This window comes from Scyliorhinus torazame, chromosome 10 (assembly GCF_047496885.1).
Source record: "Scyliorhinus torazame isolate Kashiwa2021f chromosome 10, sScyTor2.1, whole genome shotgun sequence".
NCBI lineage: Eukaryota > Metazoa > Chordata > Chondrichthyes > Carcharhiniformes > Scyliorhinidae > Scyliorhinus > Scyliorhinus torazame.
In genome coordinates this window covers 117159712-117186094 of record NC_092716.1, presented here as the reverse complement: position 1 = coordinate 117186094, position 26383 = coordinate 117159712, and the positions used below count along the sequence as shown (strand labels likewise).

General features: G+C 48.7%; 1 protein-coding gene across 3 annotated transcripts; it reads left to right on the top strand.

The window, feature by feature from the left end:
* Positions 1-1837: 1837 nt before the first annotated feature.
* LOC140430884 (oxidative stress-induced growth inhibitor 1-like) lies at positions 1838-25246 on the top strand. 3 transcript variants are annotated; one of them, XM_072518662.1, is made up of 6 exons: positions 1838-2130; positions 6256-6384; positions 13242-13378; positions 14280-14471; positions 19597-19688; positions 23283-25246. In XM_072518662.1, exons 2-6 carry the CDS (start codon positions 6324-6326, stop codon positions 24292-24294), a joined length of 1494 nt encoding a protein of 497 aa, XP_072374763.1. In that variant the 5' UTR covers positions 1838-2130; positions 6256-6323; the 3' UTR covers positions 24295-25246. The 3 variants fall into 3 exon arrangements, with proteins under 3 accessions (XP_072374763.1, XP_072374764.1, XP_072374762.1); XM_072518663.1 differs by lacking the exon at positions 1838-2130 and adding an exon at positions 3391-3632 and having other exon boundaries at positions 6259-6384; XM_072518661.1 differs by lacking the exon at positions 1838-2130 and adding an exon at positions 3391-3632.
* Positions 25247-26383: the final 1137 nt, after the last annotated feature.

Genomic DNA, 26383 nt, shown 5'->3' with positions numbered 1-26383 from the left:
TTTTGGAAGCTGTTCAAAGTAAATGTTACTGGTTTTCAGTAATTCCTGTAAACCTCCAACAAACACACCCAAATCTTGTCACAGCTAGCCTGGTAGGGAATGACCTGATGTTTGTTCTTACAACATGATTACATGAGCAGATGATTTTCCAGTATTCTAATGTTTTAACACCTCCTCGCATATTTAGTGTTGAGATTCATTTTGATTAGTTTTTCTGCTCTTCGAAGTGTAGAATCGTTTTATTGTGGCTAATCTTTGCAACCAATCTGTAGACTGAATTTCCCCCCAAAAATGACAAGCAGAGGTGCGTGTTTTGTGCCGTCAGTTTTGAGGGGCTTGCCTCAAGACGACGCATGCCCGGCTCCTCAGTGATTGGCACACCGTTTTTAAAGGGTGCCTCGATCTCAAGGAGAAACTGAATGCCCTCCCCCAATACCACTACCGGCATTGGGACTTCATTCCCCTGCCCTGGCCACATCATCGCTGTACCCCCCTACTGCGCATGCGCACCGATGAGCTGGCACGCATTGCTCAGTGTGGCCGCATTTTTTTTATATTGCCGAGGCTGTCATTTTGAAGGCCGCTCACAGCCGCCATTGTTAAAAGCCGACTGCTGCGGATGTTGCGCGCTAATTTGCGCAATAGAAGACGCAGGAGAAGATTATTTTAAAAATTCAATGTAATCTTCCTGACTGAAGGGAGGCAGAGAGCACGTCACGACCCCCGAACTTCGAAGTCACGTGCTTTGGGCACGATTGCGATTCCTCCGTTTTGTCAGCAGCAAACAAGTAAATGAGGACCAAGCAGGCTCACCTCGCGCATTAAAGGTAAGAGCAAATGGTAGGTCGCGAATGTCGGCCGGCGTGGGTCGCGAAGGCCAGCCCTCATGAGTTGCGAAGGTCGGCCGGCATGGATCGCGAAGGTCGGCCGGCGTGTGTCAGGAAGGTCGGCCGGCGTGGGTCGCGAAGGCCGTCTGGCGTGAGTCAGGAAGGTCGGACGGTGTGGGTCACGATGGTTGGCCGATTGGTAAAAATGAGTCCCCGGAAATAAAGTTTGAAAAACGCTGATTTATATGATAGCCAACTCCTCAATGCCAGTAGGTATCTCAGTTGGTTGTTTTATTCTTACTCCAGATCCAAGGGTCTGGAATTTATTCCCTTTCGTTACATCCTTATAGAGGGCAATTAGCATCACATTTTGCTGTGGGACAGGTGTCAGACAGAGGCCAGTTGGGTAAGGGCAGCAGTTCAGTTACCTATTGAACCAATTGGATTTCCAATAACCGCCAGCTCCTTTTTATGGGGACCAACTTTTTATTTCCGGATGTCCTCTGGATTATCAATGCAGGCTCTAATAAACTTTCCGGCACACTGCACGTACCTACAGCATACAGGATGGGCTTTTCGACTTTTGAATAACAAACAGAAGCTTAAAATGAAAAGTATTTTTTCTTGCTGTCAGAAGTGTATCTGCTGTGTAATTATGCCAAAGCGAGTGGGAAGCAGACTAACAGTGACAGAGAAATGATTAAAGACCAGGCTGAGATGGAACACTCTGATACAATCCACAGAGCAGTCAGCAGATCCCCTGTGGAAAATTACCAGAAAGGGCGCCAAAATCTTGGTTCAAAGGTTAACCGCCATCAAACACAAGTAAAGAAACCACGTTCTCTCAGAAACAGGAAGCTGACACTTCCTGCAGATAAGCTGGCCTGTGATAAACAAAACTGTGAGGTGAGGTGCATTGGGACCGTGTGTCAATGATATCCTGTTTTCACTCTCTCCTGACTGTGAAACTGTGGCAGGATTCGCAGGGCAAATAACAGTCTGACAGTTCAGGAGGAATCACTCGTTCCACAGGAAGAATCATCTTTATAATCAGTCAATAAGACGGCTAGTGCTCAAACACAGGATGGTTTGATTGTGTCCCTCGGGCCCTCTGAGGCAGGGACTCCCAGATCCACTGAATTCAAGAATCCCATTCATTGCTAACACAGTTCTCCAATCTTAATTTTCCAGGACAGTCTGGAGTGAGGTTTGAACCCTGAACCTTCTGACGCAGAGATGGGGCAAACGACCAGGAGACCACAGACTCATTCCTGCATCAACAGCTGTTCAAGAAGCAGACACAGTAAGAACTCGGCAGGATTGCTGCACCCACAGTTCCCTCCCCTAAAGGGGGTATATCATTCTCCACCCTCCCCCACCCCCTAAAGTAGGTACATCAGCTGCCGCCCCCAACCCCCACCCTTACCAAAGGAAGCACATTAACAGTTTTCTCCACCTTCCACCCTGAACTTTACTAGATGCCATGTCCTCAACAGGCCAGGTGTTCTGAAGAATTGGCCACCTACAGTTTTCTGATTCCATTAATACTGTTTGGGTGACCTCACCCCAGGGGGACTCACTAAACCTCTGGGTGGGTCTGGTTGCTGAAGTTTTGTTTGTCAGCTATTCGGCAAGTTAAGGCAGTACAGGAGAATCTGATCATTTCCTCAGGCTTTCCTCTAGGTGGCACTGGCATGCAACCAGGAGAGGAAATCCTGAGATACTGTTTCCCTCTCAGTCCAGAGACACCGACTGTAGCTTAAGACTGCCCAGCGGTCGAATCCAGTCATTGTCTCTGGGTGCTTCACAGTCATTAGCCCATGGGGGAATCTTAAAATAATTTAATGAATAACCTTGAACTACAATGGGACTGACCCAGAGAATTAACACAAAGTGAATCTCTTTGAACAGCAGCTGGAGTGTGACTCCCACCACAGAGAATCCAGGCACTAACAAATAGGTACAAAGTTTCAGTGAGGGATGTTACAGAGAGAGACAGAGGAAAATGCAGCTGAAATATGTTTCTAAATCACAGACAAATGAGAGAGGTTTAACAAAAGCAGAGAAATAAAGAGAGAGAGCGACAGACAGAAACACCAAAACAGAGAGAGATACACACTGACACACTAAGAGGGAGAGACTGAACCACAGAGAGAGAGAGACAAAACCAGAGAGAGAGAGAGACAGAACCACAGAGAGAGACAGACAGACAGACAGAACCACACACACTAACAGAGAGCGAGAGAAAGACAGAACCCCACAAAGAGAGAGAGAGACAGAAACACACACAGAAAAATGGAGACCAAAACCAGATAGAGCCAGAACAAACAAGAGAGAAACATAAGGGGATTTACAGAAACAAAGGCACGGAAGTGGTGCTCAGGATGGGGGTGGGGTGAGTTGCAGGGGGTGCGTGCAAACAGAGAAACTGAGACGGAACTGATTGACACAATGTGGGTGTGTGGAATCAGCCTTTGAGTATGTGCTGGTGTGTGTACGATCAATGTTTGTGGGTCAGTGTGTGCACAGTCGGTCTGAGTGTCTAATCCTGTTCTGCAGTGATTTGACTCCTTCCTCTCATTCAGCTGAATCACCCTGACCCTGTTTCATGCCCCATTCTCGTTTGTGCTGAGTCACGCTCTCTCAGCTCCTTTCCTCCGCCCAGCCTCCTGCTCGGACTCCTCCCTTCTTTCTAACACTGACATTTAATCAGGAAACACTCCTGGGAATGAGCAGTTTGCTGGGAGTCTCTATCCTCGTTTTGATCAGGCCGGTATAGGACGGTTCTCCCTGGCGATTGAACAGGTAGGCCAGAGATCTGATTGTACAATCCAGGAATATCACAACCTTACCCCACAGGCAGCTGCCTTTTGTTCAGTTTCATCCCCCTGCGTAAGAGCTCTGCATCACGTGTGCCTGTGTATAATGAATGCCTGTCACCTATTCCACTGTAGAGGGTCTCACGTGCTTCCTGGCTCGAGGCACTGGATAGCAATCACGAGCAGGAACATTAACAGATCCCAGCCCACCCATTCCCTCCCACCAAACCCTTTCCTAACACTGAGGCACTGAGGTCGACTGTTAGCACCTCAACAGGACTTCCTGTACCTGAACTCAGGTGGGTGCTATGTGTGGGTCGGATCACGCAATGGCAGCCAGCTTTGGAAACAGGGACTCATGCTGCCCAATGTTGTCCAGTCACTGTCAGAGCTGGGTAATTCAATCTATGCCATTCCCAGCCAAGGATCGGCAACAATCTTGGAAACAAACCCCTCCATATCCGTCAGCTTGCCCGCGCTGACTAAGTGTTTATAATTGATCACTGTGAGGGTGAGGTGGAATATTGACCCCCACCTCTGTCTCCTCACTGCACAATGGGAGGGAGGGGTTAACATTAATAATTCAACCTCCCAGCTTCAACCAGTCGCCTTTCCAGCCATTTATATTTCATCAAACTCCAATCAAATCATCAATAAGGCTCCCCGAAGAGGCAGGCAGAGTCTTAGACAGCATTCACAATGGTACATGGTCAGGGTGGGTCGTGCACGGTCAACTGCTCGGCAACAGATCCGAGACCAGAGGCACAGACTAATTGAGGTTATCCACCTGCTCCTTTTAACACTCCTATTGGTGAGATAGAATGACATTGCTACCATTGCCCCCCTGACCCTAAGCCTCCAGCAGTCACCACCCCACTGCCACCCCCACCAACTCCGATCATCTGCAGGGAGTGGAGGGGTTGGGAAAGGTGTAGCTAGTCCCTAGTTGCAGAGTCCTGACATGAGAGTTGAGGGAGATGGTGGTGCATTGGTAATGTCACTGGAATTCAGAGCCCCAGGCTAATTCCCTAGGGACACAGGTTCAAATACCACCATAGCAACTAATGGAATTTAAATACAATAATATCTGGAATTGAAAGCTAGTCTCTGTGATAAGTCCGACTGTTTGAAGCTGGGAGGTTGACTCATCAGTGATGGTGGCCATGGAACTACTGTTGATCGTCTGAGGAAACCCATCTGGTCCATTAATGTAGGGAAGGAAACCTGTCATCTATACCCGGTCTGACCCCAGTCTCAGAGTAATGTGATTGACCCTTAACTGTCTTCTGAAGGAATGGAATTTCTGGCTGGTCCATCCTTCGCAGCCAATGAAGTGTAATCAGATGGAGGAAATGTATAACTGTGCACAGCAATGTGCAAAAGATCCCATCACCTGTTCTAATGATAGTGCTTGGGGGATAAATATTGCCTAGGATAATTAAAAGAACTCTCCTGCTCCTCTTCAAATAGTTTGATCACATCTTTATCCTCCTACATTGCAAGGTCAGACAGGGCCTTAATGTTACATCTGAGTGTCTTCAATGGTACATCACGTAGCAAGACATTCAGCTCGAGGAAATAATGCCAGCCTTGCTGACAATGCTCATATGTCCGGATTGACTACTCTAAAAAGTGTTTGGGGATTTTGTGAGATTGTGCAAAGTTCTTTATAAACCCTGTTCCAGTGTCGCAAATGAGATCCAGAGGCAGCCTCCATTACTATATCTCTCAATCAGTACATCCATGGCAGTGAATTATTCAATTGTCGTATCCGGGCCTGAACTGGCTGGGTTGGAGCTGGCCAGGCTGGAACTATCCAGGCTGGAGCTGTCCAGGATGCAGTTAATGCAATGGATCTGTCTAGGATGTACACACTTCTATTGACCTCACTGATCACTGCTGACATGCTAATGGGGTATGATGTAACACCACCATTCATGTTGCTTCCTGAATTGATTCTGTAGAGTTACTGCTTATCAAAGTCAGAAGAGTTACACAGCCAAGGCCAACATCTGCCATTTCCAAAGTGTATCACAGACATTATCAGTAAATACATGATCACAGAACACAGAGAGAGGCATAGGAACTCATTTCTGGGTCCACTCCCTATTCCGGGTCATACTTAGTACCTATTCACACTCAGCCCCCTGCTCGCACTCCGGCCCCCTGCTCGCACTCCGGCCCCCTGCTCGCACTCCGGCCCCCAGCTCTCACTCCGGCCCCCTGCTCGCACTCCAGCCCCTGCTCGCACTCCGGCCCCCTGCTCGCACTCCGGCCCCCTGCTCGCACTCCGGCCCCCTGCTCGCACTCCGGCCCCCTGCTCGCACTCCGGCCCCCTGCTCGCACTCCAGCCCCTGCTCGCACTCCGGCCCCCTGCTCGCACTCCGGCCCCCTGCTCGCACTCCGCCCCCTGCTCGCACTCCGCCCCCTACTCGCACTCTGCCCCCTGCTCGCACTCTGTCCCTGTTCGCTCTCAGTGAGGGGTTCATCAGACAGTGGATTCAGTGAGGTGTTTATCAGCCACTGGATACAATAAGGAGTTAATCAGACATTCTCTTTTCTCAGATTTTCCTGTTGGTGACATTTAACCCTTACCATTTCTGATTTAGCAGATTGAGACAGGAGGATATCTCGAGTGGACAGTGGCTGCACCAGCGTGCCTCAGCTTGTGAAAGCAATGGAAAAAACTGCATCATCCTCACTGCAGAAAATCAATCCTATTCCTGTTATTGTCATTGGTAAGTTTATCCTCCAAACCAATCTCCTGGAATCATCTATCCAATACGCCTCCATCTCCTATTGTGCGATCAGTGTCAGGGTCAAGATCCCTCATAATTCTTACTCAAAACCTGTTCTCTCTTGGAGCTGAACTCCCAGGTATTGGGCGGGATTCTCCGTCGGCCGATGCCGGAATCAGGAAACACGATTGGGCGGGGAGTCGCAGGTGAAGCGGAAATCATGGCCAGCGCCAGGTGCCCGACAGAATGCCATGCTCCGGTGCCTCGACAGCGGTATCACTGCATTCTACTCCGCACATACAGTAAACACCGTTGGCATATCATTAGCGTGCCTGAACTGGTATTCTCCAGGACCTCAAAAATGCTCCGCCTCCGCCAGGAGGAATTACCAAAGACAAGTTTCACTTGTGCTTTAAAAAATCAGGAAACAGGCACCATGGCTGCTGAAGGAGAGAGAGGGGGTACAGAAAGTGTTCAACATCGCCATAGTATGTTGACAGTTTTGCTGCTGGCTGGGCAGCTTCTGCCAGGGCCGGGGGGGGAGTAGCGGGGAGCGGCCAGGAGGTAGGCTGTGGGATCAGGGTGGAGGGGCGTGAAACACTATTGCCGCAGCCTGCAAGGCAGCCATGCGGCTGCGCATGGTGCTGACTGCCCTCTGTGAACTTAGTGCCACAGGTCATATGGGTGTCTCCTCAGGCCACACCCCGAGGTACTCTCTGTCCCCAGCCGACGCATCAACTGGATGGGCGCACTCCTGTGCATCCAGTGCCATCTTGATGGCTGGGATGTGTGTGTGTGTGTGCGGGGAGCGGAGTGCTAATATGCGACTGCAGCTTGTCAGCCTCTTGAGTTCCAATCCCAACCCTGCGCATCCAACACCATTTTTAATTGGAATCACTCATGTTTCACGTGGCGCCGGTGCTAGCCTATTAACAGTTGGTCATAGAATCCCTATAGTACAGAAAGAGACCATTTGGCCCATCGAATCTGCTAGACCTAATCATCAACCCTATACCCCTAACCACATGTAGGGGCAATTTAGCATAACCAATCCACCTAACCTGCACATCTTTGGACTGCAGGAGGAAACCGGAGCACCCGGAGGAAACCCACGCAGACACAGGAAGAATGTGAAAATTTCACACAGTCACCCAAGGTCATAATCAAACCCGGGTCTCTGGCGCTGTGAGACAGCAGAGCTAAACACTCAGCTACCATGCCACCCCGTTCTGGAATTGCTCGGGATCAGCGCCAATTTTGCTGTCATAGAAGTCCACCAATTCTGTCCCGGGGTCAACACTTAGTCTCTGAAACGGAAAATCCCGCCCATTGTCTTTCCTCCAAAAATCTTTGAACTTTTCAAACGTAGACTTACTATCCAGTAAGTTCCATTTCTTCACCTGGTCCTCTCCCTGACTCTCTTCATGGAGGCCTGTTTTGGAGGTGTCAGATCTTTATTCAAGTGACTGCTTTGTGAAGTTACAAGCGGCTTTATTGTCCAATCAGGTGCTCAGTACAACCTTAAGCCTGCTGAAAATACCCACTGTTCAAATTGACAGATTTGTTTTCCTGGGGTTTGTTTGCACAGCAGATTGGAAAAACAGGAGTCTCAGATACGTGTGTAATAGTTGCCTGAGTTTCTGCATCTCATCACTCCCCCTGAACATTATGAGGTATTTATTTAAATCTACAGTGAAACACTTTGCTTGAAACTTTCCTTCTTGACAATAGCTCCTGATGCTTAGGGCAGTCCCAACACACCAAGGGCAGGTCACATTGTGATGAGGAAAGGTCACTCAGCCTGTCTTTATTCATGCATCCAAGCTCCTAACATTACCAGCCATTGCTGTCTATCCAAATGTTTCCACAGGGGATTTTGCCCCGGGTACTTTTTTACACCGAGGGTAGTGGATGCCTGGAACTCGCTACCGGAGGAGGTGGTGGAAGCCGGGACGATAGTGACATTTAAGGGGCATCTTGACAAATACATGAATAGAATGGGAATAGAGGGATATGGACCCAGGAAATGTAGAAGATTGTAGTTTAGTCGGGCAGCATGGTCGGCACGGGCTTGGAGGGCCGAAGGGCCTGTTCGTGTGCTGTACTTTTCTTTGTTCTTTGTACTTTATCTACAAGTTGCTTCAAGAAGAATTTCCTGATATGAGTTGTGAAGATATCCTTCATTTATTTGATCCCACAATCCTAGCCACACAGTATCAGAGTAATATCCCGGGTTAATTCTTTCTACATCCTTCTATTAGATAACATTCAGGCATTGCCTTTCTTGAGGATCTCCTGTCTCTCGGGTCTCAGAATTCAGACCCTCTCACAAGGTTGGCTGGTTGTCCTGACTCACTCCAGCCAGCACAGGGCAGAACAGGAACAAGGGCTTCCCCTGGTAATAGTATTTCAGCCAGTTGTTAGTGAGATGAGCATGAAGAGACACTGTGCTATCGGAGAGAGAGTCACGTACAGAAGGTGTAGATCAGAGATTTACAGATGTATTACCTGGTAGTTTTCTGCTTTTGACATCACGTTGTTAGATTGGATCATGAATATGGGCAACCTATTCAACCATGTGGAGCATCACATCGCGGTAACTGATCCTTGCAGTGGTGCTGTAAGAAAATACTGTCAAACATGCCACATGGCCATGCCATTCAGAAGGTCCGAGCCTCAATCCCAAGTTAAGAGGAGGTTCTAATGTAACTGGTCTCAGTGGCCTTGAGCTACAGAGGAAGATGTGATCAGTCACTCTTCCCATTCAGGCGATCATTACCCACTGAGCACCTAACCCCACCTAACTCAGTTAGAACCACACATCGATAGGTGTTGGGTGAAAATTGCCTGGTGATGCCCCCAGTCTTCGATTAACCCTCAAGAACCCACGCCCTGCCTCAAGACATGTCAAAGCTGCAACAAGTGCCTACGCAATGGTTTTGAGGAAATAGCTAGGGGAGGGTGGATGTGGAGGAAAGAGCAAAAGAATGCTCTGTGATAATGGTCGACTTCAGGCTCACTCCTGGTGTTGGCAGCCTATACTGAGATTGGATTGGCTGCCAAGCTATCCCTGTTTCTTCCCATTCACATTATCTATATCCAATTAGCCCCAGCAAGTCAGGCCGAGATTATGACTGAGGATCATAGTCCCATAGAATTTACAGTGCAGAAGGAGGTCATTTGGCCCATCGTGTCTGCACCGGTCCTTGGAAAGAGCACCCCACTCAACCCCACACCTCCTCCCCATCCCCGTAAGCCAGCAACCCCACCCCACCTTTTTTGGACACTAAGGACAATTTAGCACGGCCAAATCCACCTGACCTGCACATCTTTGGACTGTGGGAGGAAATCGGAGCAGCTGGAGGAAACCCATGCAGTCACGGGGAGAACGTGCAATCGAACCTGGGACCCTGGAGCTGTGAAGCAACTGTGCTAACCACTGTGCTACCGGGCTGCACCACCCGCCCCCCCCCCCCCCCCCCAGGATGAAAATTCAAAATACCCTCAATAACTGCCACCTCCACACACGGGACCAAAACAATTGACATCTGAAAGGCCGAGTCAGAAGGCCACGGGTCATACAATCTAGGCCAGCAGTCGCTGAGGGAGTGCTGCAGTGTGAGAGGCGCCGTCTTTCAGATGAGGCATTAAACCGCATACCTAGGGGCAGCACGGTAGCATTGTGGTTAGCACAATTGCTTCACAGCTCCAGGGTCCCAGGTACGATTCCGGCTTGGGTCACTGTCTGTGCAGAGTCTGCACATCCTCCCCGTGTCTACGTGGGTTTCCTTCGGGTGCTCCGGTTTCCTCCCACAGCCCAAAGATGTGCAGGTTAGGTGGATTGGCCATGATAAATTGCCCTTCGTGTCCAAAATTGCCCTTAGTGTTGGGTGGGGTTACTGGGTTATGGGGATCGGGTGGAGGTGTTGACCTTGGGTGCTCTTTCCAAGAGCCGGTGCAGTCTCGATGAGCCGAATGACCTCCTTCTGCACTGTAAATTCTATGTTAATGTTTTCCTCTCTGGTGAATGAAGATTCCATGCACTATTTTGAAAAGCATGGGAGGTAGTACTAGCAGGGTAATAGCCAACATTTACCCACCAATGCCTAAAAAAGTGATTGTTGGTTTTGTGTGGGATCCTCCTGTGCACAGACAGCTCCAACAATGACCACACAAAGTAATTAATTGGCTGTAAAGCATTTTGAGACTGTGAATGGGGCTATTTTTTTGTTCCATCTGCCTTCAAAACAAGCTTTTGAGGTTTGCTTCACAATCTGGAACTTTCCGGAACAGCAATGTAAGCCAGCCAGCTCCTTCAGGGTTAAATGTAAATGGTGACGTGTTCGACATTCTCCTGCTGGGACTTGTGCAGCTCCGCCTTTCAAACTCACAAAGCCTTTATCTGATCTCTGGACTGTTGCTTAGCAACTTCATTTTCCCTCCGAAATGTTACCTCTTGTCCTCAGGCAGCTTGATAACATTCATCATTCACTGGACCAGGAAAGACCGCTGGCTCTCAGTCAAGGATTTTGAGCCGCTGTAATTGTGGAAGGGATCTCTGTCTGGACAGAGTGCACAGGCATGAACCCAGCAGCAACGTGGGTGACTAAATCCATATCCACTGGCGCCCCACACCCAACATCTCCCTCCCCCCCCCCCCTCCCCCCCTGGCGCCCCACACCCAACATCTCCCCCCCCCAACCTAACCTATCACTGGAAAGTGCTCACTTTGTATATCGACAGAGTCAGACTCAAAGGTGATACCCCATGTGGAGGAACAGCCTATTAACTCACACTACCTAGCCTGAGGATGGTCGTCTCAACTTTCACCTCTTCTTGGCCCTCTGCCCTTGCTTTACCCCACACAGATGACCATTCCTCACTTGTACCCAACTTTCTGCCCACTGTCCAACATTGGCTTCCCATAGGGCAATGCCTCAATTTGAAACTTCTCACTCTCCTAATCAAATCCCTCTGTGCCCTTACTTCTCCCTCTCTCTCTCTCCCTCCAACTCCTATCGAGCACTCTGCGCCATTTTTATGTTAAAGACACTATATGAATCCAAGTTGTTATTGTATGATTCTAATTCTAGTCCGCAAGATATTCCTAGGGTAAATAGATAATAAATGTCGGCCTTGCCATTGTCAGTCTGATCCCAACCACGAATGATTAATCAAAAATAAATATCACCCCAGCTGACTTTGAACTTGAATCCTGAGGGTTCAACTCCCTCACTGCTGCACATGCCTCACTGCTTAATTCCTGTCTTGCCGCTACTTTGCTGTCTTCTTCAGCAGCAAAGGTAATCCTGACTCAACACGAGCCTCATTACTCAGGCTCCAACTTCACACTCTACTCCGTGCAGAGCTCAGAGCTGAGGAGGAGCCCCCAAACAAGAGGTATATTGTGGGGACCAGGAGGCGAGGGTGTGGCCAACTGCAGCGTTGAGATGACTTTCTCTCCACTCCCCCGGCAATTTTGTCCCTCGCATCTTCTCCCTCACCTCCCTTCTTCATCCCCTCACACTTCATCCGTGTTCCTTCCTCAGTAACTGACCTCGTGCAGCCCCCTCCCCTCCTCCATCAGTGCCCTCTCACCTCACCGATTCTCCCCTCACCCATTGCACTCCTCCTTCACTGACCTCGTTCCCTCCACTCCACTATTGCACTTCTTCAACTCTCCTTCCTCACTGCTCTCCTTCACCCTTCTCCCTTCCCTTCTCACTGGCCTCCCTCACTTCCTTCACTCGCCCCACTCCTCCCTTAATTCCCCACCTCACGCCCTTCCCTCCTGCCTCACTGCCCTCCTCCAGTCTTCTCTCTGCTGCTGTCACTTCCCTCTCCCCTCTCCCACTCCCTTCTTCCTCACTGCCAGTGCCCTCATCCACTTCTTCTCCCCTCACTGCCAGAACCCTCACCGTCCTCTCACTCTACTTCCTGACCTCAGTACTACAGCCTGTCTGCTGACTGGGCAGGCTCCAGATTTGGCTGACAATGTGCTGGCTGGGAGAGAGTTACAGCATTTATATCCAGTGACAGTGAAGGACCAGCGATACATTTCCAAGACAGAGCAGTCTGTGACTTGGAAGGGAGCTTCCAGGTTGTGGTGTTCCAATGCATCTGTTGCCCCTGTCCATTTAGATGGTAGATGTTGTGAGTTTGAAAGGTGCTGCCAAATGGACCTTGGTGAGTTCCTGCAGTGCATCTTGTAGATGGTACACACTGCTGCTGCTGTGTGTTGGTGGTGGTAGGACTGAATGTTTAAGGTGGTGGATGTTGGCAATCAAGTTACTTTCTCTTGGATGGTGTGTGGTTTACACAGTAAATTTCATATTCTTTACAAAGCCATCCTGCTCATCTTGGGCAGCACCATGACACAGTAGTTAGCACTACTGCATCACAGCTCCAGGGACCCATGTTCAATTCTGGCCTTGGGTGACTGTCTGTGTAGAGTTTGCACGTTCTCCCCATGTCTGGGTTTCCTCCGGGTGCTCCAATTTTCTCTCATGGTCCAAAGATGCGCAGATTATGTGGATTGGCCATGATCAGTGCGCAAGGTTACCGTGATATGGCAGGGGAGGGGGCTTAGGTAGAGTGCTTATTCGGAGGATCAGTGCAAACCCGATGTGTTGAAAGGCCTCCTTCTGCCCTGTATGGATTCTATGCATTAAAATTTCACTGTGTGGTGTCACTACATGTAGGTGAACAGGTTTTGGTCTGGAAATGTACAAAATTTGCTTTGCTTTGCAATCTGTGGAACTCACAGACGCACCTCAATCTCAACCTATTGTCGAATGCACAATCATACAGTGAAAAAAAAGAGAGTTCAGACATTTTAATCACTTTTTTTAAAACAGGAAATGGGCCTTCAGCCATTTGTCTTTCCTACTTCTTGTCTGGATATCGGCCTTACTTCAAGGAATCTTCACTCCATCCTAATCCTATCCTTCAACGGAAATTGGAGGAGAACCGGGGGATATCCATCGTGGAGCAGGTAATAAGAAGTAGAACTGTAGTTGCAGAGTAAATGTTAGGAAGCATCATAATCTCTCTTTCTCTCTTAATCTGAATATTGAGCCTGACATGGACGGCACGGTGGCACTGCTGCCTCACAGCACCAAGGACCCGGGTTCAATTCCGATCTTGGGTGACTGTGGAGTTTGCACATTCTGCTTGCATTTACGTGGGTTTCCTCCAGGCCCAAAGATGTGCAGGTTAGGTGGATTGTCCATGCTAAGTTGCCCATGGTGCCTAAAGATAAGCAGGTTAAGGGGATTGGCCATGATCAATGCACAGTGCGACGGGCATAGGGCAAGCGAGTGGACCGAGGGAGAGTGCTCTTTCAGAGGGTTGATGCAGACTCAATGCGCCAAATGGTTACCTCCTGCACTGTAGGGATTCTATGGTCCATCCTATCAGGATCGTGAACTGTCCTTCTATTGGATTGACTTTATATTCATTCAGTAGCTGAGGATAAGGATTTATGGAACAAGGCACCACCAAACTGATCAAGAGTTAATAGAAGAGAAAGCAATACATGAAGAAACATTTAGTTAACACCAACATTCAGGTTTAAATACTGCCAGCTGTAAGAGTGGTGAGGGAATGGAATGGAATGAACTTGAGTTGGACACTGTCTCAGTGTATTTCATCAGAGTGCAGGAGGAGTGCCAGCTTAGATGTTGGAGTCTAGGTGATGGGAAAGGGGCAACTCCTGAACAATCTTGATTTTAGTATTGAGGAAGGAGATGAGAGAAGCTGGGATGAAAAGGTTAGAAACGTGGTGTTGGAGAACCTGTTGGACTCCCTGCTCAAGGGGTTGGAGATATCGTTAGTTTGCAGCTTTCCCATTGTATTCCATGGATATTCGTTACACCATTTCTTTACCCTTCTAGAATTTGGAGTTCCTCTCTGAAGGGCTGGAAGGCCGTTCGCACAATCCGATCGCCATTCTGTTTGATTCCCTTCTGCGCCCTGATGCAGATTTTGGTGAAGCGAGGGATTCGATGCTAATCTGGAGACGCGAACCCGATCATTACATTCCCCACCTGGTGCTGGGCAAGGGACCCCTGGGAGGAGCTTGGCATGTAAGTATTAAAATATTTCTAAAGCCAGTTCGCAGGGTGTTGCTTACCACACCCTTTATTCATGTACCTGCGTTTGTACTGTTGGGATAAGCTTGTATTATATAATGCGTTATCACAGTCTTCACAAAAATATGTCAAAATGACAATATGTAGACCGGACATTCAGCCCAATCAGGACATGTCAGTTTCAGACCTCCATGTGAGAAATATCCCAATCCTGTTTACCTAGCCTATTCCCAGATACTTCATCCTCTGTTCCTTCATATCTGTTCATATCTTGAATGGTTTTTGGAATGAATTGTACAGTATCATAACTCTGAGAAGAATTGTCTCCTGCCCTCTAATATAAATCTTTTTCACTTTGGATCAATAACCCCTTAGTTAGTGTAAATAATCTGCTTCTATTATTTCTTTATCATTGGGAAGTGCAACAATGGTTCACCAGACAGATTCCTGGGATGACGGGATTGTCTTATGAGGAGACTGGACCGTCTTATGAGGAGACTGGACCTGTATTCTCTAGAGCCTCAAAGAATGAGATGCCATCTCTTGAAACCTACAAAGTTCATGTTGCGTGTGACAGGGTAGATGCGAATAGGATGTTTATGTCTATGGTCATAGAATCCCTCCAGCACAGAAGGAGGCCATTTTGTCCATCGAATCTGCACCAACCCTTTGAAAGAGCTTTCTACCCAGGTCCACTCTGCACCTCCGGCACATCGCTGGAGACTAAGGGGCAATTTAGAATGGTCAATCCACCTTTGGACTGTGGGAGGAAACCGGAGCACCCAGGGGAAACCCATGCAGACACAGGGAGAACATGCAAACTTCACACAGACAAGGCCGGAATTGAACCTGGGTCCCTGGGGCTGTGAGGCATCAGTGCTAACGACTGTGCCACCGTGCCGCCCATTGTGTGGTGTGAGACATCATGGGGTGAGAGCTTCAGATCGTGATTGGCAAAGCGGTGGGATTATGGGTCAGAGGGAGGCTGGTCAGGAGCAGCCTGCTCCTCCACTGCATCCAACTGCTCCCCTCTCCCTTCAATTGTTGGGAGCAACTACTCTTCCCACTAATTTGTTCCCCCCAATTGTTGATAAACTTGTCTGGCAGAAATTCAATCCAGGTGCCAGCTAAAACCTGAGACAAACAGCTGCATCAACATATTTAAATAATTGAGCTCTCTCATCTGAAACCAGATGCAGGAGTATTTGCAGTGCGTTTGGAACCTGGGGCGAAATTCTCCGGTATCGGCGCGATGTCCGCCGACCGGCGCCCAAAATGGCGCAAATCAGTCGGGCATCGCGCCACCCCAAAGGTGCGGAATCCTCCGCATCTTGGGGGGCCTAGCCCCAACCTTAAGAGGCTAGGCCCGCGCCGGACTAATTTCCGCCCCGCCAGCTGGCGGAAAAGGCCTTTGGTGCCCCGCCAGCTGGTGCGGAAATGACATCTCCGGGCGGCGCATGCGCGGGAGCGTTAGCGGCCACTCACGGCAACCCCGCGCATGCGCTGTGGAGGGAGTCTCTTCCGCCTCCGCCATGGTGGAGACCGTGGCGAAGGCGGAAGGAAAAGAATGCCCCCACGGCACAGGCCTGCCCGCGGATCGGTGGGCCCCGATCGCGGGCCAGGCCACCGTGGGGGCACCCCCGGGGCCAGATCGCCCGTGCCGCCTTGTCCCGCCGCTAAGGTAGGTGGTTTAATCTACGCCGGCGGGACAGGCATTCTAGCAGCGGGACTTTGGCCCATCCGGGCCGGAGAATTGTGGGGGGGGGGGGCCCGCCAACCGGCGCGGCGCGATTCCCGCCCTCGCCGAATATCCGGTGCCAGAGAATTCAGCAACCGGCGGGGGCGGGATTCACGACAGCCCCCGGCTATTCTCCGACCCGGCGGGGGGTCGGAGAATCTCGCCCCTGGTTTCAGAGTTTTGGAATTTTCACTTTCTCACCCTCTCTACCATTCAGGGTTAAAATTCCTCTCATTGCCTCTGGCAGTGCAGTATTCCCTTTGTACCGAAATAAATGTTAGCCAAGATAATGTCCTCAAGTACTGGACTTGAGCCTTGAACACACAGTGACGCAGCAAAACTGTGAAGCCAAGTTAGCACCGATGTCAAAGTTAATCAGTAATGTAGGAAACAGGTGTATGAATGAAGAATCAATCTCCTCAAGTACTGGACTCGAGCCTTGAACACACAGTGACGCAGCAAAACTGGGAAGTCAAGTTAGCACCGATATCAAAGTTAATCAGTAATGTAGGAAACAGGTATATGAATGAAGAATCAATCAGTGAGGTTAGGTATGGATCTAAGAACATAAGACTAAATTCAGTGCTCCCACATTCCCATTGGGAGATATGTACAGAAAGAGTGGAGACTAAGATAGGTTCCTAGTGCACCAAGATCAGTACTGCACAGGTTAGATACAGAGTGAAACTCTTACAAAGAGTCCCAGAACCGGTACAGCACGGATTAGATACAGAGTAAAATTCAATCTACACTGTCCCCATCAAACACTCACTCCCAAAGCAGGTACAGCATGGGTTTAGGTAGAGGAAAGTTCACGCTACACTCCCAGGACAGGTACAGCATGGGGTTAGATCCAACTTTAAGCTCCCCCTACACTGTATTAGTGAGAGGCAGCACGGTTTTGTGAAGGGGAGGTCGTGTCTCACTAACTTGATAGAGTTTTTCGAGGAGGTCACTAAGATGATTGATGCAGGTAGGGCAGTAGATGTTGTCTATATGGACTTCAGTAAGGCCTTTGACAAGGTCCCTCATGGTAGACTAGTACAAAAGGTGAAGTCACACGGGATCAGGGGTGAACTGGCAAGGTGGATACAGAACTGGCTAGGCCATAGAAGGCAGAGGGTAGCAATGGAGGGATGCTTTTCTAATTGGAGGGCTGTGACCAGTGGTGTTCCACAGGGATCAGTGCTGGGACCTTTGCTCTTTGTAGTATATATAAATGATTTGGAGGAAAATGTAACTGGTCTGATTAGTAAGTTTGCAGACGACACAAAGGTTGGTGGAATTGCGGATAGCGATGAGGACTGTCTGAGGATACAGCAGGATTTAGATTGTCTGGAGACTTGGGCGGAGAGATGGCAGATGGAGTTTAACCTGGACAAATGTGAGGTAATGCATTTTGGAAGGGCTAATGCAGGTAGGGAATATACAGTGAATGGTAGAACCCTCAAGAGTATTGAAAGTCAAAGAGATCTAGGAGTACAGGTCCACAGATCACTGAAAGGGGCTACACAGGTGGAGAAGGTAGTCAAGAAGGCATACGGCATGCTTGCCTTCATTGGCCGGGGCATTGAGTATAAGAATTGGCAAGTCATGTTGCAGCTGTATAGAACCTTAGTTAGGCCACACTTGGAGTATAGTGTTCAATTCTGGTCGCCACACTACCAGAAGGATGTGGAGGCTTTAGAGAGGGTGCAGAAGAGATTTACCAGAATGTTGCCTGGTATGGAGGGCATAAGCTATGAGGAGCGATTGAATAAACTCGGTTTGTTCTCACTGGAACGAAGGAGGTTGAGGGGCGACCTGATAGAGGTATACAAAATTATGAGGGGCATAGACAGAGTGGATAGTCAGAGGCTTTTCCCCAGGGTAGAGGGGTCAATTACTAGGGGGCATAGGTTTAAGGTGAGAGGGGCAAAGTTTAGAGTAGATGTACGAGGCAAGTTTTTTACGCAGAGGGTAGTGGGTGCCTGGAACTCACTACCGGAGGAGGTAGTGGAGGCAGGGACGATAGGGACATTTAAGGGGCATCTTGACAAATATATGAATAGGATGGGAATAGAAGGATACGGACCCAGGAAGTGTAGAAGATTGTAGTTTAGTCGGGCAGTATGGTCGGCACGGGCTTGGAGGGCCGAAGGGCCTGTTCCTGTGCTGTACATTTCTTTGTTCTTTGTTCTTTGTATCCATCAAACTCTCCCAGGGCAAGTAAACACTGTGCAGGTCCGCATGTGTGTGTGTTTGCCGATGGAGTTGGATACAAATTGCACCAGGTGAGAGCAGTTCCACCCAGCCAGACAGCAGTGGAGAGGTGTTGGAGGAGGTTGGTGTCATCAGCCATGTTGAACAGATCAAGAAGGATGAGGAGGGATAGTTTACCTTTCTCATAGTCACACAGGATGTCATCAGGGTACAGATTGAAAAGTAATTAACAGAAGTGACATGAGGAAAATCTGTTTCACACAGCGAGTAGTTCAGGTCTGGAATGCACTGCCTGAGATTGTGGTGGGGGGGAGATTCAATTGAAACTTGCAAAAGGGATTAGGCACTTATCTGAAAAGGGAGAATTATACAGATTGAGGAGAGAAGCCAGGAGAATGGTAGTTAGTGAATTGTTTATTCAAAGAAGGTGCAGATACGATGGGGTTGAATGGCCTCATTGCTGCTGTAATAATTCTGTTATTGTGACTTTGGGAAGAGCTGATTTGATCCTGTGACAGTGGGCGGAGAAGCTGATTGGAGGGAATAAACAATGAAATTTCAAGAAAGATGGGAATGAATTTGGGATGAGACAGCACAGGAGCAGGAAGGTCACAGGTGGGATGCTTGACCAAGGGTTGTTTATTTGAAGAGAGGGCTGGATAGCGTCAGATTTGAAGGAGAGGTGTCAAATAGCGACAGATCTGAAGGAGGGGGACAGTATATCTGAATTACTCACATTGTTGGCCAAAATGGGAAGCAGTTGGTTGGCCAGCAGTTTGGTGGATATGGGGTTGAGGGAGCAGGAGCGGGAGTCTCATGAACTTGATAAGCTCAGTGTAAGAGACAAATGACAAACTCTTGACTCTGCACTGATCAGGATTTGGGTTGGACTCGATTTGTTTGGTCTCATCCACTGAGAAGTGAAGAATATTCCTTCACTGTACTACTCCTTTCACCTCACAGATTTTGTTTCACTGCCTCAGATAGACGCTAAACGATTTGGACTATCACATGTAGACTGATTGGGTCACTGGGGGTGGTTAACGGATCTATTTTTAATTGTATTCAGTAACTCCACACTGCATGAGCAAGTGGTTTGTGAAGCAATTTTATTTGTATTTAGCAAAATCACAGCTGGTATTCAGGACTAACCTTTCATTGTTCCTGTCCCTAATACAGTCTATTGAGGGGTCCATGTTCACTCTCAGCCTTGGTGATTGGATGGAGCTGCCTGATCTTTCCTTTAGAGACTGGATGAGAGTGAAGAGAAGGTGAGATTAACCTTTCTATGTTTAAAACGGCAGCACACGCGCACAATATTTGTCCAATTTGGTGCACACCTTTTCTGAATAAGTTGACCCTTTGCAGCTGTACGTTGTGTCAGGACTTCACCAAAGTGGTTGTTCAGCCTGAATCAGAATTAGTATCAGAGTAGCAACCTTGGCTAATTGTAAGATCTCCATTGACCTTCTAGCTCCAGTGATTCAGCCTTGAATCTTTATCCGGTCCACCCCATTCAGTTCCACACAGTTCCACACTGAGAACCAAATGAAGAATTCTTGGGTTCTGAGGTCTCGGAATATTCACAGCCTCTCCCCATCCCCACACAGCACTTCAACCCGCTCCCCTTCCAACTCGACTTCCCTGCCCCCACTATAATGGAGAAGACTGGGCTGCTTAAGTCCCAGTGCTGGTTCTCAAAGCCCTTGAATGGCAGCTCCTTTACTCAATGGGAGAAGGATGTGAGCTTCTCAGGTGGATCAGGTCAGCAACCTGTTTAGCTCAACAGCCGCGATGGATGTCCTATGTTTCATCAAGATCCCTGAGCATGAATTAATGTGAAACACTAGTCAGTGAGATTAGCACATTGATGGGCACCCTAAGCTACTGAGTTGGCCACATGAGTGGCCCTCTTTCATCTCAGTGGGCCACAAGATTGAAATTGAGCTCGTACACTACCTATTGAATCCATCAATAAGATTAAATACATGTAATACACGCCGAATATTTCATAGCGAGTTATAGAAAATGCTTAATCATTCATATATTAACAGAACCATCACCAACTTCAAATAGTAAAAGCAAAATAAATATTTACACTTTAGACACAGAAAGGCATGGCTCTCACAGTCAGTGTTGTGAGCAATGAGCACACAATTCACTTCGCTTGCCTTTTTTTAATGTGCGTATCACTTCAGTAATATGAGTAGGAAAAGTATTACGCAGATGAAAATCAGTGGAATGTCGCAACCATGCACGTGGGCAACAGTCAACAAAGTGTCTCGGGGGCCCCACTCAGAGCTTGGTGGGCCGCAGGTGGGGTGCCCACCACTGCTATAGCAGCTGAGCACTTTGGGAGCTCACATGGACATCTCAATGGGATGAATTCTACTTTTACTTCAAGGTGGAAAATGGGACTGGAAAGGACAATTGGGTGAGGTGTAATTGAGGGAACCGATTCAGTATCCCCATCTCATACATGCAACATGGTGAAAATTCACCCTCCTGTTCAAAACCCAGACACATGCTGAACTGCAGAAATCAAGCATCCAGAATCCAGTGTGGGCAACTCTTCCAAATGCCTCACAAGTAAACTGAGGAAAATGGTAGTCTTGTGATTATGTTACTGTACTTGTAATCTAGAGGATGCACATTCAAATCCCACCATAGCAGCTTGGAAATTTGAACTCCGTAAATAAAAGGCTGGTCTCGGTAACAGAATTGTAAAAACCCAACTGGTTCAGTGAACTCTCTGTCCTGACTGATGTCTACAGGGGCCTGATTCCACATAAACCTCTGAAATGTCCCAGCAAGCCATGTGTTTGTTTGAAATGCAGGAAGGCATGGCAGCACCTCCTCAGAGTACATATCAACCTTGTCAGTGACACCAAGATCGTGACAATGAATTAAAAAAACATAGAACATACAGTGCAGAAGGAGGCCATTCGGCCCATCGAGTCTGCACCGACCCACTTAAGCACTCACTTCCATCTTTGCCAAAGTTCATTGTGTGTCGCAAAAGAATGAGAAGATTGCACAGCATCGCCAACAGAATCACAGCATTACTGGAGAGCAATTAACCCACTTAGAATTAGTCCACTCTTCATTCCCAGGCACTGGTCTCCAGGCTCTGGAATGTTGACAATTAACAGCAAAGATCACATTACCCTGTTCACAAAACAGTAATTTCCAGAAATGGCGGTTGTTGTGTAAATCCAGGTTCTAACTTGAACACTGGAGTCGGTTCCAACAAATCCAAATAAGGAATTGCAATCAGTTGTTGCCTGATCGATTCTATCTGAGTAGGAATAACATATGGAATATCAAAGAGCTTCCAAAATAGCAAATGAACTGAGGGGTTTAAATGGTCTATAATTTACATACTATTATATCATGTCAACCCAAGATTGAGTTAAAGGCCCCTGTATCAGGTAGCTTTTGTTCTTTCGTGGGATGTGGGCATCGCTGATAAGGTCAGCATTTGTTGCCCATCCCTAATTGCCCTTGAACTGAGTGGCTTGCATGACCATTTCAGAGAGTTATTAAGAGTGAACCACATTGCTCTGGAACTGGAGTCACATGTAGACCAGGCCAAGTAAGGACTGTAGATTTCCTTCCCTAAAGGACATTAGTGAACCAGATGGGTTTTTATGACAATTGATGACAGTTCCATGGTCATTATGACTGAGAGTAGCTTTATGTTCCAGATTTATTGAGCGAAATTTCACCAAAATTAGTCTGTGTGTCAGAGTCTGACTGAAAGCCGGCGTGTACCTTTCCAGACACACAGCCGAGTCCACACCAGATTTTCTGGCACTTGGTGCACAGAAAATCTGGGAGCATGGTTTACACCGTCATTCTGACTGGACAGGGCCTGATAGATACAGTAAGGTGGGCTCCATAGAAATCGGGGTGCTAGCTTTAAAGGGCGTGCTGATCAGCGTTGGAATTAAACTCCCGCCCGCAGACACGGGTCACCCTCTACCACAAAAAGCACGGGCAACTCGCCCCACCACGGAGGTATCGGGGCCTCTCTTCCCATCGCCAGCCAACAACTGCACAAGTATTTGGGGAACTCCTCTGTCTTTCTCCCCTCCCACTCCACTGCGACAATATTGGGTGCATTCTTCCCCATCGCGCATCCCTCCCTACCGCTCACTGGCATCACCCTTCTCAGGCATTACCACTGCCCCACTCCCCCAAGCACACTTAAGGGAACCACCACCCTTTCCCCAATAGGGCTCCCCAGAGAGCCTGCCCCAGCAGAAGTTGGCACTGCCAGGTTGACTTTACCTGCTTGGCACTGCCCCCTGCCAGAACACGTCCCGAGTAAGTCTCTCTCCCGCCACACACCACCCCTCCTCTCCAGGGGTGGAGAGGGAGCTCTACTTACCTTGGCGCCCCTGGTGGGGTACCCTCGGCTGGGTACCGTTCTTATAAAGCTGTTGTAAATCTCCCAGGAGTTCATCTCGTTTCTCGACTCTTGCCGGATTTCGCACCCATATTGCCGTTTACACACGTAGCAGACTCGAGCTCAAAATTCTGCCCACTAACTGAATTCAGCTGGCGTGCTCGGATTTGAGCCCATACCCTGTGATCATTAGCTGGGGTTTGTAGGCTAGCGATATTTGAGCTACACCACCTGAGTTCCCATCTGAGTACTGATTCAGATACACTTTGGAAATGCCAGTTGGGAGATACTGTTGTCTGTTGAGTGTTTATCTGGTCCAAGCCCTTTAACAGTGTTGTTCTCATACACTGAGATCACTGGCTTCAAGATACTATTTGCCTGTCTAGATTGATTAATCAGTTGTTTGTATTTTCTCTCTTTTCCGTCCCTGACAATATTTGCAATTGTTTTACAGATGCCTGCGAAATGACAGGGCGATGACAGCAGATATTGCCCAGTATTACCAACATTACACCAAAGCCAAGGGGCTGCAGGAGAATTTTGTGTGTGGCAGTGTCGTGACTTCAGTAAGAAGGATCAGTCCAGGTTCTGGTGAGGAAAAGCAAGAACATGTGACCACAGACAATATGGCAGGAACACAGGCTTCTCCTCAAGCCCCTAGCACAAATCTGTTTGAGGTGAACGGTTACAGCAAAACAAGGGATGGTTCAGAGAAGACTTTCAGTATCTATGCAGAGAAGGTTGTCTTGGCAACCGGGACATATGACAGCCCTGCTTGGCTTGGGGTCAATGGTGAAGACCTGCCATTTGTTTACCACACAACGTCAGAACTAGAAAAAAACCTCAAGGAGCAAGAGATGCAGATGAACCTTGACCCTATTCTGATTGTAGGGGGTGGCCTGACTGCAGCAGACGCTGTCATCTGCGCCCACCATAGCAACGTCTCAGTCATCCATGTCTTTCGCAGAGGGGTCAATGACCCAGGCCTGATCTTCAATCAGCTTCCCAAAGTGATGTACCCAGAGTATCACAAAGTTCACCAGATGATGACCCAGCAATCCTGCACCACCAGGGGGCCCTATGACGGGTATTTCAGTCTCCCTAAACACCGCGTGCTGTGTTTCACCCCCGACAGGAAGTGCATCATTCAGGACCTGACGTCAGGAGAAAAAAGGGCATTCAACATCTCCATGGCTCTGATCCTGATTGGCTCAAACCCCAACTTGACATTTCTGCCCAATCAGGGGATGTCATTAGCAGCCAACACGGAGCTCCCTGTTAATAGCAAACGTAATCCTATAGATGTTGACTGCTACACGTATGAGTGTACGCAGGAGCGGGGTCTCTATGCTCTTGGTCCTTTGGTGGGCGATCATTTTGTCCGTTTCCTGCAAGGAGGGGCTCTGGCTGTTGCCAGTGCTCTGTTTCAGGAGAGGTGCAATACTCAATCTCCAATCCACAGATAGCCTCTGATCAGCTGACATTGTGCTGTCCACACTGAAGCTGTGCTTGAGGCTAACTTGTTAAGGTCAGTTTAGGGTCACTGTCGGGAAGTCTAACAAACCTTTTAGTTCCCCCACCTTCATGGTGTCTTCCGGACCATGGGTATAAGGCTCAACCTATTTGTAAATCCAGGCTGATACTACTGTTTGTCTCCCTATAGAGTAACTCAGCTACCAAACCCATACGACATGAGGAAATGACGGCTAGGCTGCCTGGCCTGTTGGGGAGTGGGTGACAGCTCTGGCATTGATGTATTCAAGATTGCCTCCATCACTGAGCCAACTCAGTCCAATTCAGGCTCAGCTTGTTAAAATTCCACCTTATTTAAAGGGATCATTAGGCCTTTCACACTAACAGTACTTCAAGAGAAGTTTGTCGAAAAGCGGAAAGAGTAACATCTCCTTTCTGCTTTCCCGTGTGATGCACTATCAATTACCACAAAGACGAGAGTAGTGGAATAATCGAGGCTTTATTGAGCAAAGATGTTGTGCCTCCTGTAGCTGCCACCAGAATGGCTGCAGCACCGGCGAGCACACACATTTATACACCGCCTACTGGGCGGAGCCAGCAGGCAGGGATTTACCCATGTACTTCTATTATACGTGTCTTACCGTAATACATATAATACTGCCAGTGGTGACAACCACATTCACCCCCTGTTAAAAAAAGAGTCTGGCGGGGGTGGTGGAAAAAGAATTACAAGTTCAGTCGGACGGGGGCCTTGACCCTCCTCTGCGATCGCCTCAGTCCTGGTGGTGATGTGGGCACCGACTTGGTCACCTGTGACTCCGGGAGTGTGTTGTCCTCGTCTTCATCACCCCTGAGTGGAACCAATGGGAGGACGGATCCTCCTGAGGCGGGGGCTGTGGTGAGGTTCACTGGCGGGAGGGGGAGTGGCGCAGGGGTGAATAAGGCAACCAGGCGGTGGTGGGGGGGGGGGGGGCGGTGTCATGTTGGGGGCCGTGGGTGGGGATCCAGTGGGTGCCAGGTCCAGGAGGGAGACTGTCCTGGCGCACGTTGGAGTGTGCCACGTAGGCGTACTGCGGGTTCGCGTGTAGGATGCGGACCCTTTCGACCAAAGGGTTCGACTTATGGGTCCGCACATGCTTGTGAAGGAGGAGGGGTCCAGAAACTGTCAGCCATGTTGGGAGCGAGACCCAGGAGGTGGACTTCCTGGGGAAGGCGAAGAGACGTCCAAAGGGGCGGGAGGCCTTCACCAGGTGTGCTGAATCTGGCCGGTAGAAGTGTGGCTTGCACTCCGCGCAGACCTGGCAGTCTCTGGTGAGAGTCCTGACCTCCTCAATGGAGTAGGGCAGGTTGCGGGCCTTGATGAAATGGAAGATCTGGGTGACCCCCGGGTTGCAGAGGTCATAGTGGAGAGCCCGGAGTCGGTCCACTTGTGCGCTGGCACATGTACCGCGGGATAGGGCGTCAGGGGGCTCGTTGAGCTTCCCCGGGCGATACAAAATCAATTACCACAAAGACGAGAGTAGTGGAATAATCAAGGCTTTATTGAGCTAAGATGTGCCTCCTGTAGCTGGAACCAGAATGGCTGCAGCTCCGGTGAGCACACACATTTATACGCCGCCTACTGGGCGGAGCCAGCAGGCAGGGATTTACCCATGTACCTCTATTATATGTGTCTTACCGTAATACATATAATACTGCTAGTGGTGACTACCACACCATGTGTCCGCAAATCCCAAACAAACACCCTAGGAATTCTACTCGGATCCTATGGGAATCACAGGGAGACAGCCACCGTAAGACAGCCTGGGAATCTGAGGCAGACATCTTGTGAATTCCAGGTAGATACTCTGTGATCCAGGAGCACAAAGAGTTGGCCTGTCCTTCCCGTGTCCTGATGTTAATACTGATTGTGTGAAATACCAGACACAGATTTCTGTTCTCATTTGAATCTTGGTGTCCTGACTGTGTAATCTAGGTTCTTAATTATTGAACATAATTTCTTTTTAATAATACCTGCAGTTTGTAAAGATTAAAATTATTTTAATAAAATGCTATTTTACATTAAAGTCAACAGCCTCATAA

Bases quoted from the DNA above. Each gene is read 5' to 3' on its own strand.
- LOC140430884 (XM_072518662.1), top strand. From the start codon at position 6,324: ATGGAAAAAACTGCATCATCCTCACTGCAGAAAATCAATCCTATTCCT. The intron at 6,385-13,241 runs GTAAGTTTATCC...TTTTTAAAACAG, and splicing joins TATTCCTGTTATTGTCATTG to GAAATGGGCCTTCAGCCATT. The intron at 19,689-23,282 runs GTGAGATTAACC...ATTGTTTTACAG, and splicing joins TGGATGAGAGTGAAGAGAAG to ATGCCTGCGAAATGACAGGG.